General features: G+C 35.6%; 1 protein-coding gene across 1 annotated transcript in view; it reads right to left on the bottom strand.

The window, feature by feature from the left end:
* Window positions 1-13,050, bottom strand: part of HDAC9 (histone deacetylase 9) — a 526,228-nt gene that overhangs the window by 14,009 nt on the left and 499,169 nt on the right. Inside the window, exon 24 of the mRNA XM_080818413.1 lies at window positions 5,913-6,060. Coding sequence (XP_080674539.1) covers window positions 5,913-6,060 — 148 coding nt within the window. The remainder of the gene's footprint in view (window positions 1-5,912; window positions 6,061-13,050) is intronic.

Raw genomic sequence — 13,050 nt, 5'->3', positions numbered from 1 at the left:
TCCTGTTGAGAATGATGATCTTTATGCTAATGGAAATGGAAAGGCACTGAAGGTTTTCAAGCAAAGGCATGACAGGATTTGCTGTCCAGTTGTGTTTTGTTTTGTTTTTAAGAGCTCTCTGATTGCCTGTATAGAAAATGGATTGGTAAGAAGGCAAAAGTAGATATAGGAACTAGTAAGAAAATTACTACTGTAAGAGTTTGGATAAGCAAAGAAGGTACTTTGGACCTGCTGTCAGTAAAAGTTTACAAAAATAGAAGGATTGCTCAAGCTATTGTCTCTATCTCAGATACTTTTCCTCTTGTTTACTAGGTGAAATTCTATATATTTTTCTACCCTGGCTCTGTTGTTCTACTCTGTGAATTGTTCTGCTTTTCTAGGCCCGTGATAGGTCTTCTCATATTCTAAAGCTCAATACAGCAAATTACTTGTCACTTATAGCTGGTTGTTCATGTCTACTCTTGCGGTAGGAAGAATAATAGCTCCTAACAATGTCTATGTTCTAATCCCTGGAAGTTTTGCATGGCAAAACTGACATTGTAGATGTGATTAAAGTTAAGTGCCTTGAGATGAAGAAATTATGCTAAATCATCCTAGCGGAGCTAATCTAATCACGAGTCTTTAAAAGCAGGGAATCTTTCCCAGCTTGAAAGCCAGCTTGCCCAGCTTTCTTCCTTCAGTCAGAGAGAGACATGGTAAGTGAAGAAAGGTCAGCAGGATATAAAGTTGCTGGCTTTGAGGATAGAGGAAAGGGGTCATGAGCCAAGGAATGCAGGTAGCCACTAGAAGCTGGAAAAGACAAAGATGCAGATTCTCTCCTCAAGGAAAGGACCCAAGCCCTGCCAACCTCTTCTTTCTGTCATTTTAAGTCATTAAATTTATAGCAATTTTTAGAGAAACAGAAAACCAGTATATGAACATTTTGAGGACTACGAGGAAGCTTTGTGACCCTGCCTCTCAACACTTTTTAATCAGAAAGTGTTAAAGAAAGAATGGACTGGATATTCTCCTTCCTCATTCTGCAGGTTGGAGGATAATCCTGTAATGTCAGCATCACTACCAAGTTTTTCTCCCTCCCTATATACAATTCCTTTCTCCATTCAGACAGATACTTTGCCCCTCCCTTATTATGTTTATTCACTCAATCCATATTTATTATATGAGTACTACGGATTCTTGTAATCTGAAAGTTGACATTGTCAATTAGTACTATAAAAGAAAATAAATATAAAACATACATTTTGAAAACTCTTATAAAATATAAAAAGACTGATTATCTCAGAAAATACAGTAAATCAAGAGACAAGAATTGCTCAGGTATCATTATAAAATGTTATGTTACCATTTCAACAATATGTTGTCTTCTGTTTTTGGATTCATTCATTCATTCATTCATTCATTCAGTATTTACTACCTACAGTGTATTAGGCATTGTGAAAGTCTTGAGTTAAGCCAGATAATTGCAGATTAATTAACTCAGTCAATTTATTGCTTAGAGATTATTTGTCAATCTCTTGCTATTAATGATTGTTTTAATGATTTAACCCATGAACAGTCAGATGCCTAGGTACAGCCTCCACATTCTAATAAAGATCACTGGATGATGAGCTATGTATTTAAGGAGAAAAAAAAATGGTGGAAGAATAAAAATGATGGAAAAATAATAAAACCAACCTTTATTGAGTACTTACTATGTATCAGGTGTTGTGTTAAGATATACTATTTCATTTCATCCTCAAAACCTTAAGAAATTCTCCTTTCATTTTAAAGACAAGGAAAATACAGGAGACAAGTAACTTGCCCATGATTGCACAATTATTAAGTTGAAGATGGGATTTGAACCTCTGTAAGTTGATTCTAGAGTCACACTCTATTCTTCCTTTGTAGTGGGAAAAAGACAAGAGTGAAGGAGTAGAGATGAAGATGAGAAGATGGGAAGCTAAAGTTATCATGCATCTTATTTTACTTAGAGTTCTATTCAAATATGTTTCTTTTTCCTTATAAAACACTTCTTTAAAGAATTCAGAATGGAACCCTGAATATATAAATGGGCACTGGATTGAATCCCTATCATACTAAGTCAGACTTCATACAGGCCCCATCCCCTGACCACATGGTAGGCACTGAAAACAGAGATAAAAAGATGGTCCCAAAAGGAGGAGGAAAAAGAAGAAAAGAAGGGACAGATTATCCTTCCTTTTATCAGGAGCCTCCAAATCTTAGGCCACCTAGCCCACTTTTCAACTAAGACTTTCTTGACACTGGATAAAAATTAAGAATAATGTTTGTATTGGAATGTTTGCCTGATTAGATAAACAAGTGCTCAAAATAAAGTTATCATAGAGAAAAATCAGAAACCTGCATAATTTATACAATATTTAGCTTTTAGAAGCCTTGGAGACACAATGCTAAGGAATGGAAAACGAAGTTGTGTTTCTAGGTATACTAGACATGAATGTGTATTTAATAGTGGTCTATATTTCTATATACATTTTCAGATACAGAAAAATGTGATTATTAATGTCCTTGGCACACGTTATAGGCCATTAAAAGCTAAGGTAGAAGATACCTGGGATTTTCCAGCATATCATTATACTTCTTTAATATTCACGAATAAGACAGTTACTCCAAAAAAAAAAAACAAACAAACAAAAAAACAGCTAGACTTGGAATCATATATTTTCTCATGCTTTTGTATTATATAATGATATGAAACCATCTCATTCACGAGAAAAGTTGCCAAAAGCTGAAGATAAAATGATTAAACAAACAACCAGACTAGATTGTACTAAGAAAATCTAACATGATTCACACTATAATCAATAGGTCTAACTGACATTTGAAAAGTGTAACTTTTAGTTTTCGTCTTGGTTTAAAAAAAAAAAAGAGAGAGAGAGAGATAAAGAGACAGGATTTCTAGAGTATATATGTGTTCCCAGTAACATAATATTTGATCATCCTGAAGTTCTAATTTTTTTTCCTTGATTTTCAGCAGAGCCTGAACTAGTATTCAAGAATAAACCTAAATACTGCACTGACCTTTTCAAAGTAGAAGCATTTGAAACAGATATCCAACCAATGTAAGCTATAATCTTTTAAAGGTACAGTCTCCCACTAAACAAGAAAAAACCTAAACCTTAAAAAAAAAAAAATGACTTTAGGTCATTTAGAAGCTAAATGCTTCTCAGCATAAATATATATGCTATATGTGACCAGGTCTATCTGTTTAAATGTTCTTTGAACATATAACTGGGCCCCATTTTAATTTTTTTATCTTTTTTTTTCTGATCCACTAATTTTTTCTTTCTTGCTCAAGTCTTTGCCCCCTAATAATTATGTTTTGAAACTGTATTTCAATTAATCATCCCCAAAATGCATCCCCACATATCAGCCTTTTTCAAACAATTTACTCTTCATGGTTCATCAATAAGTTGTAAAAATGAAATGACTGTTTTCACTGTGTTGTCATCTCCCTCTTGCCCCCCCCCCCAAGAAAAATGAACAAAAAATACTTACAATGGTTCTTAGCCAGGAGCATTTTATCCCTTATTCACTAGTGGTAAATGAGTCAGATATGAGTTGGCCAGGAAAAGAGCTGCTTTACCCAAAATCTTAGTACAAAATGAGTCATCTCACTCCAAGCACCAATATATCCTCCAAAATTATTGGCAAGAATTTCCTATAAAAAGATTCTTGCCTTCACTCTTTTCCATCCATTTAGTTTTCTGATTTTTCTAATTTTTAAATTTCCTGTACTTACAATATTACATTCATAACAAAGGCCCAAGAACATTTCCACCTCTTTATCTCATTCTGAAAGTCTTTCCTGTATTGAGTAGGGGGACAATTTGAATAGCATGCCTCTGGAAAGAATAAATGTTCTGTGGCTTTCAAGGTTTCTCTGTCTCTGACTCTCTCTGATGAAATTCATGCATGGTTCAATAGACATGCAAAAGTCAATTTTAGAAGAATTTTTCTTTTCCTCTGCTGAAAAAGTGAGTGCAAAGCCATAGAAAATAATTCAAGCAAAACTATTTTTCTTTCCCTAAGAAAAAAAATCAATCAAAACAGATACAATGTGTCTAATACTGATAAACAAATATGAATCCAGGTCATAAGCATCAACTCTGTTTCCCTACACATCAGAACATTCACATTCCCATTCTTTGACACCAGAGGAAGCTTAAAAATCACTGTGAACCAAAAAAATAGATAGATAAATAAATAAATAATCACTGTGAACTGAAGCTGGGGTTAAGTCCCTGCAGATTATCAGAAGCCAAACACACCTTTTACCTGAGCATAAGCAAGCATGCTTATAGAGCCAATTCCTGCCAAAGTGCTGAGATTTTTATATTACTTTGGGTGTATAACAGAATTTATTATTCTTAATTATTCTAAGCAAAATTATTTACAACTCATTTCACTCAGGTTGGAATTTAGTTTCATTTCTCTATATTAAATGAATTCGAAATAATAGATATACTCCTTTTATATCCAACACTAACAGATGTTAGTTTCCTCAGTTTTATAGCCCTCAGATGACAGACAACTAACTGCATTTGGCTTTGGGAATAATTGCAACACCTTTGGATTATGAACTTGGTTTGGTTCTTAGCTGGGAACGGCAGGGGGTTAGTTCATATTATCAAAGATGTAAAATAAGTTTTCCTTTATGTTCCAGATGCCCACATGAAGATGTCTTCTAATAAAATATTGTACAACTATTTTTTTTCTATAGGTAATCTGGTCTTTAAGTGGTTATAGTAAGAAAAAAATACTTTCTTAAAAATGAAATCTCTTATTCAATGCATCTCCTGCTGTTGACCAAAGCAAGATGTTAAATCCATTAAACTCTGAATATCCAGTAAAAGCAAGAAAGCTAAAACTGTTTAAATTGTGCATTCTTGGGAAAATTGCCAACTAAGTACTAGGTAGCAGGATCTGTGTAATTAATGGTGATGTTATTGACAGAGGGAATATGATTTCCTTCTCAGAGCAATTTAGAAGTGCAAGCTGGCAGAACTTCAGTAAAGCCTCACCTGATTCATTTTTAAATTGAGAAAATGTGACTTTGAAGACAGCCACAGAAAGCACCAATGTTTATATATATGTACATTTGTGATGGCTTTGATTGTAGCAGACTTAAAAAAAATCCTAAATGTAGCATTGTCTGTATGATAGGATGATGAACACCAAAATGCACAAACTGACAAATATTTCTTAAAGGAGAACAAGCAAACCCAATCTTAGGTTAATATTATTTTTTTTTTCCTGAATGCTATATTCATATGAAGGCTAATTGGAATCAACTTCTTCTTATCAGAAAGTGGAATAAAATCAGACTCAAGAGTCCATACATTCCTTTATACAAACTCCTGTCTTCTTTGGAGGCACCTTCTATCTTTACCCAGTCCTTGGACCGTAAGGGCAGTCACAGAAAGAGCCTGTATGTATTTAGGTTATCCAACTGACTAGTAATACTTCCAGCTTCCTCTCTCCTTTTTCCACTTTGTTATAGCAGTAATTTTGAAATGATGATAGAAGGAAAAAGATTATCTGGAAAAATAGAGAGAACTAAGGAAAGAAGTAGAGCACACAAGTAGCTCTTTTCCACAATGATCTGCATTTAAATTAGCCAATGAGGAGTGATTTCTCTCACCATGTATCTCATCCACTCTAATTCTCTGTGAACTGCAACCACATGCTCCAGCTCTGTGTTTCCCATGAAGAATGAAACAAATGAATTCTTGGTGGCCTACAGCATTTGCTGTGGAATCTGTGGCTTTGAAGAAGACAAGTGGTGGAAGTGGAGGAGACAGGTGAAGGAAAGCCTGGAGAGAGGTTCACAAATGCTAATGATGAGCCTGGATGTTACTGACCTTAATGACTCCCCCATGTTGGATCCATACCTGCTATCTTCTGAAGCAAAGGGCTGTTCTACATCTACCGTCAGGGAGGCCAGGGCAGAAACAGTCTCGGTCTCCTCCTGCAACTGAGTCCCAGCCAAAGCACAACCCCTTGGCACAGCCACCATCCTTACTGACTTCCAGTACTTGCCTAGGAAAAAAAAATGCATCATACTTTAATAGGAATTTTAGAGCAGTATTAATCAGAATACTTATATAGATCCAACTCAGAGCAGTTGTTAAAACTATCTATGTTATACACAGCTGTAATTTGGTTTCTTAAATGTTATGATTAAGTCTTTTTCTCAATCTAAGAATGCCAAGTTGTGAAGTACTCATGGTCCCCAGCCCAAGCCTCTCCCTCGCTTAGAAGATAATAAAGTGAGGAACAGTCCACGGTCTAATGCACTCACTATCAGACTGGCAGCTGTCTCTACAATTAAGTAATAAACAAACTCTGGGCATAGCGCCCTCTGGGAAACCTTCAAGAGACTGAGGTAGAAGTCTCATGGAGAAATTGAATGAAATAGTCATGTTAAAAATTGCTACTTGAGCTATTACCTTTTTATAAAAAAAAAAAAAATGAGGTTAGAATATTAAAGAAAAAGAAAAGCCCAGAAATGCCAGCACGAATCGAATGGCAACTTTGCCAGAACAATCAGGTTTGTTAGTCCTGGATGTTCTTTCTTTCTCAACCCCAGGGTGTGTACTAGAACAATAATTGATTTAAAACTTTAATATATGCACTGGCTGATGTTGGCACCCTTCCATATGTCAGACGGAAGTTTCATTTTTTGAGGCAGGGAAGGGGAGTAAAAGGAAAAGAGGAGGTCATTTCATGAGAACATGCCAGTGGAATAAAAATGAAAGAAAGAGTCAATGGCTTTTTTGCAGCCCGAAGCTATTTTTTTGTTAAGTGTTGAGTAGCCCCAAATCAAAGCAGGAGAATCTTCCTAGGTGGTGACATGTCTTACTAGGTTAGAACTATCACTGTAGCCTGACCAGTGAGGTAGGAATTTGACATGGATTGGTAAGGAAGATAACTGGGTTCTGGCCCAAGCTCTGCCACTGACCACCCTATCATGCAGGTAAGATTCTCTGGCACTTCGTATCTGTTTCTCAACACAGGGGAATGATCTCAAATCCCTTCCATCTCTAATTAACATTTTGCAATCGGCCTTTCCTTATCATACTGCCTTAAAAAAGAATGGATATCATATTAGGGAAGGAGACTCAGTCTCCCCAACTACTTCCCATGCCAACAGAACCTTCTGACAGTTGTCCACTACAACTTTACTTGCTGTAATTACCTATTCTGTCCTAAGTCTGAGAATCATAAAGCTTTCAATTTGGACCAAATGATAGCAATTTTAACTGTGAATAAACCCACAAGCTAACATTTTGAGGTATTGAGGACATAAAGATACTTCCCTTGCACCAAGAAATTCATGGTCTAAATGACAAGACTCTGTGGAAAAGGCCCATGTGATCCTCAGAGGAAGGAAGTAGAACATATACTTATGATGGGAAAGTGAGAGAAGAGCTGGCAGAAAAAAATAGTACTTAACCAAGTATTTGAAAGACCATCAGAAGTTAGTCAACCTGAAACAGAGGGAGGTGATGGTGGTGAGGTATTCCTAGGATAGGAAATAGTGCACACAAATGTGCACAGACTTGAGTCTCAAGTCTCTGTGGGTTTCTTTTTTGGGGGGCAGGGGGGATGTGGGTACAAAGTCCACTGCTAGGAACTACTGGAATGTTTGGAAAAGTCTTGAGTGTGATGAGGGAGACCGTTGCAGCAAATATGTGCTAATTAACACACAATCTTGAATAACATGTGAATGATTTTGGACTTCAACTTGTAGGTATAAAGAGGGCAATTTTAAGCAGAAGAGGTAGGGAATCAGGTTTAAGTTTTTAAAAGATCCCTCTGGACAGATCATGGACAATGAACTGGAAGGTGATGAGAGTGATGGCAGGCTCATAAAACTGGAGACAAGTGCTCATTGAAGAGGAGGAGTAAGGAGTCCATTGAAGATGGAGGCCTGAACTAAAAGTCAAGATTCCCAGATTGGAGACTACACACTAGACCCAAAGAAATCACTTGGATCATTCTGGGGCACAATTCCCACATTTATAACATGATAATGAAGGGCTTGATGATAATGAAAGGGTTCTCCCTGCTGTAATTCTCAGTGATTGTGATTTTTCTGATCTCATGTTTTGTCTTACTCTTGGATGTTAGAATGAATTTGTTTTGGAAGAAAATCTTACTTTTCTGTGAGTCCATAAACCCGTGAGGAGGTCAGTAAACACTTGCTTTTAGATAATATGGAACATCTAGAATAATCACAGGCTTTAATTTTTAAGCATTGTACTTTTTCCTCAAGAAGAGAATTCTTGGCCATAGACAAAACAAACATCTTTTCTTCCTAAACACAATCAGGACAGAAGGTATGAATCATTAATAATGATTTTCAGCAGAATGACTGACAATGATCCTTTAACATTTAGCCTTTATGTATGTGAATAGTAAGAAAGATTTTAAATAGCTAAGACCTTTTTGAATAAAATTTAATGTGTATAAAATATCCTGCTAAGTTAAGATTGAATGTTGGAAGTTTGGTTTTTATCCAAATGTATGAGGTTTCTGACTCAGAAATAACCCAAAACTTTGAATTCAATATGGCCTCTGGTGAAGCCTATAAAAACAAAGGAAATATTCTACATTAATAATGCATTCATAGACTACTATCTCCACTTGTAAAGGAGAATAATTAAAACGAAGTGGGTATAGCATAGACTGTGCAATATGCAGCCAATTCAAACTCCAAATTTATGGGTTATATTTTCACAAGATGAGTAGTTTTTTTTTTTTTTCTTTCAGAAACATATGTGCTAGAAAATCCTATCTGTTGGCATGAGAATAATATGCTTATTAGCACACAAGAGAAATGAACCAAGGTTTACTGCTAGAGTATTTAGGAGCTGCTATTTATAGAGTAAGATATTAGCAACCAGCAACCACTGGGTTGCTCTCCTAAAGCAATAAAACTGTCAAAAGAGAGGGGTTTTCCATTAAAACTGGTCATGCACACTCCTTTGGTCATATCCTCTATCCTTATTTGTTTTGCCCACTATGTAAATCTCCCCACTTTTCAGCATTTTCTTTTATCTTTTCTTTTTTCTTTTCTCTTTCTTCCTCCCTCCCTCCCTTCCCTGCCCCGTCCCTCCTTTTCTTTCTCTTTTTTTCCTTCCTTCCCTCCCCTCCCTTCCTCTTTCTTCTTCCTTCCTCTTCCTTCCTTCTTTTCCTTTCTTTTCTTATTTCCCTCCTCCTCTCCTCCCCTACCCACCGCTTTCTTTCCTTTTCTTCCTTCCTTCTCTTTCTTCCTTCCCTCCCTCCCTTCCTCTCTTCCTTCCTCTCTGACTATTTAGCCTTCAGTATTCTGCATTTTTGTTTTATCTGATAAAGGCAAAGGAAAGAATGAATCTAAAATAAAGGTAAAAACTAGATAATGGATGCAGATGGTCAAGAATTAGAGGGCAGGCCAAAGATGGAGTTACTGGGTCAGATATGAGCCAGGAGAGGACATCTTGCAGGTACTGAATTATCAGACTTCAGCATAAACCACATTGTTCTTGGTAATGAAAAATTTAGAAAAAGTATTTGCTGACATACGAAGATTTGTGTTAAAAATAACCCAACTGTCAAAAGTTTTACCAACCAAAGCCTCTGACACTGCAAAAGCCTCCTCATTCCAGAAACCTCACCCTTCCCCTCACCATTCTGGGGACTAAGAGTCACTTCTCAGACTTGTTCTTATGATTTGAATAATATTGTCTTTTGTTATTACACACCGTGTTCTCAGAGGACAAGAAACTGGTAGTAAACCTTTTCCAAGCCCCAACAACTTCAGAGATTATTATCACCTGGGACTAACAAGACACCTCACTTCATGGGTTCTCCAGAGTTCAGAGCTTCCTAATAGTTTTTAAAGAGGTTTTTAAAGCTAATGGAGAACGTTACTGGGTTCCAAAGCATTGTATATATGAAAAATAATGATGTTCTGAAAGTTGGTATATCAAGAGTGACCAGGTAGTCTTCATCCGAGTTGGGGTAATTTTAAACTTAAAATGGGGCTAAAAATAAAAATTATATGTCACTGAAATGCTTATTTATTGGTCAACAAATTGTTTTTATCAGTAGATTTATAAAATATAAAATAGTCCTACTCAAAAGTTATTTTCACAACTAAAATTCATTCTAAAAAACCAAAAATTGAATAATTCATGTGTGCCACAGCACAATAACTACTTCATATTGATTATCTAAACATTAGAAAATAACATAAGCAGAATTATGATTGCTGATAAATAATCACATTAAATTTTGTGGCCATATTTCTCACTGACAGAATATCATTATATTTTTATGAAGAATGTTTCAATGTGGTCTAAGTATTTCAGATGTTTTCATAAAGTTGCCTGCACTTCAAAGTGGAGTTTAACAGTTAATTATTTTTGAAATTGTGGCATCTTTAATTACTCTTCTCAAGAGACGATAGTGTTTTTGGTTGACAAATACCATCTTTACAGGTGTAGTACTATGTGGTCATTTCCACTAACATGGAATATTTTCACTTCCAATTTTTAAAATACTGAAATGAGTGACTATTTCATAACAAATATTTTCATGACTAATGTCTTTTTTCTCCTTTTCTTTTTTTTTTAAATTTTATTTTTTTATTTGACAGAGAGAGGGATCACAAGTAGACAGAGAGGCAGGCAGAGAAGGTGGGGGGAAGCAGGCTCCCTGCTGAGCAGAGAGCCCGACGTGGGGCTTGATCCCAGGATCCTGAGATCATGACCCGAGCTGAAGGCAGAGGCTTAACCTACTGAGCCACCCAGGTGCCTCATCCTTTTCTTTTTTTTTTTTTTTAATTTAAAAAAAATATATATTTATTTAACAGACAGAGATCACAAGTAGGCAGAGAGGCAGGCAGAGAGAGACGGGGAAGCAGGCTCCCTGTCGAGCAGAGAGTCCAACGTGGGCCTTGATCCCAGGACCCTGAGATTGTAACCAGAGCCGAAGGCAGAGGCTCAACCCACTGAGCCACCCAGGCACCCCTTTCCTCCTTTTCATGGGTATTTTTCTTTGGCAAACATTTTATGTAAACCAAACTTATCAAGAAAGTTTTCCCTATTTTTGATTCTACAAAATTTTGCTTACTAAATTTAGATGCTGCAAAATCATATGACTTTTCAGTTTCATTTTATTCCAGGACAGAACATAAATTTATGCCACTAAGAATAGGAATTTTATCAATGATTCTATCAAGAAATAGACACCTTTGAAAGCCCAATTACAGATTTTCAAAATCAAATCCTATGGTTTGTATGTTTATCCTCAACTTGTTCATTTATTCCTTTGCTTTTGTAGGGATTAATTTAAATGTTTTTTTTTTTTTTTAAATTGATCAGAAACACTGTTTCTGTAACTGATTTTCTTTCAAAGTTTCAAAAGCTAATTTTTTCCTTCATTTCATAACTATTTTTTATCAGCTTCACTGAGTATAGTTTACAGTCAATAAAATTTACCACTTCTAAGGGCAGGTTCTGATGCATATTTGACAAATGTGTGCAGTGATACATTTAACGACTACCACAATCAAAATACAGAATATTTTCTTCATCCCTTAAACCTCCTTTTGGCCCTTTGGAGTCAAGTTCTTACCTTCCTTCTTGGCCCTTGACAATCACTGAAATTCTGCCACTGTACATTTGTCTTTTCTAGAATTTCATACAAATAGAACCATATACTCTGCAATCCTTAATATCTGGCTTCTTCCACTTAATGTAATACTTCTGAGATTTAAAAGATTCTTATCATTTTCTTATCATCTCTATTTTTGTTTCTTTGTATGTAATATGATTTTTCTTTTCTCTGGACTCTTTTAAGATTTCATTATAATGCACCTCAATGTGATTTTATTCATGTTTATTCTGCTTGAGATTGATTGAGCTTCTTGGATCTGTGGATTTGCAGTTTTCATCAAATTACAAAACCTTTTCCCACTATTTCTTTCTTTATTTCCCCCCACTCTTTTAAAAAATATTTCCCCAACTGCTACTTTTTCTGGGACTCGAATTATACATATGTTAGCCAACTGATGCTGTCCAATATACTGATATCAGTATATCCAGTATACTGGATATACTGGATATCCAGTATACTGATATACTATTTTTCAGTATTTTTCTATTCTTTACTTGAATAGTTTCTATTACTTCTTCAACTTCATTTTTTGTTTGTTTGTTTATTTTGTTTTGTTTTTGTCTTTTGCAGTGTATACTCTGCCATTAACCCTTCCAGGGTACAAAATTTTTTAAATTTCCAATACTGTCATTTTTCATCTCTAAAACTTCCATTTGCATGTTTTTTAGGTTCTTCATTTCTCTCCACATTATGCTTGAACTTTCCTCTTCATATCAGGAATAACTAACATTCTTGTCTGCTAATTCTATCATGCCTTGAGTTTCTGAGTCAGTTTCTGTTTAATTTGTCTTATATTTCTAGGCCATATTTTCTTACTTCATTGTATATCTGGTAATTTTCATTTGGATGCCCGACATTGTTATTCTGAACATATCTGGTTATTGAATTTTGATGTGTTCTTCGAAGATGGTGGACTTTATTTCGGCACACAGTTAAATTACTTGTAATTAGTGTGATCCCTTTGAGGCTTGCTGGTACTCTTTGTTAGACTGGCTCCAGAGCAGGTTTTAGGGTAAGGCTAATTCAGTCCTAAAACTACGAGAAAACCTTTTTGATATCTCTGCATGTTGCCTTATGTATTACAAAGTCTCTCCAGTCTGGCTATTAGGAATGCAAACTATTCCCAATCCTGTGTAAACTGGTGAATTATTTAACCTATTGGTTTCCTCAGCCTTTTGGAGTTTCACCTCAAGCACGTAAAATAAAACAAAGGTTTAAAGAAACTTTTGTGCAGATACACAGAGTTCTTTCTGGGTGCAAGAACTTCAGCTCAAATATTCTGCCCCACAAATTCTAGTCACTTCAGTCTCCCCAAACTCTGATTGCTTTATCTTCAACTCAGAAAAACTACTGGATTCTATTTGA

This window comes from Martes martes (assembly GCF_963455335.1).
Source record: "Martes martes genome assembly, chromosome: 11".
Taxonomy (NCBI): Eukaryota; Metazoa; Chordata; class Mammalia; order Carnivora; family Mustelidae; genus Martes; species Martes martes.
This window is presented reverse-complemented; position numbering and strand designations above follow the sequence as displayed.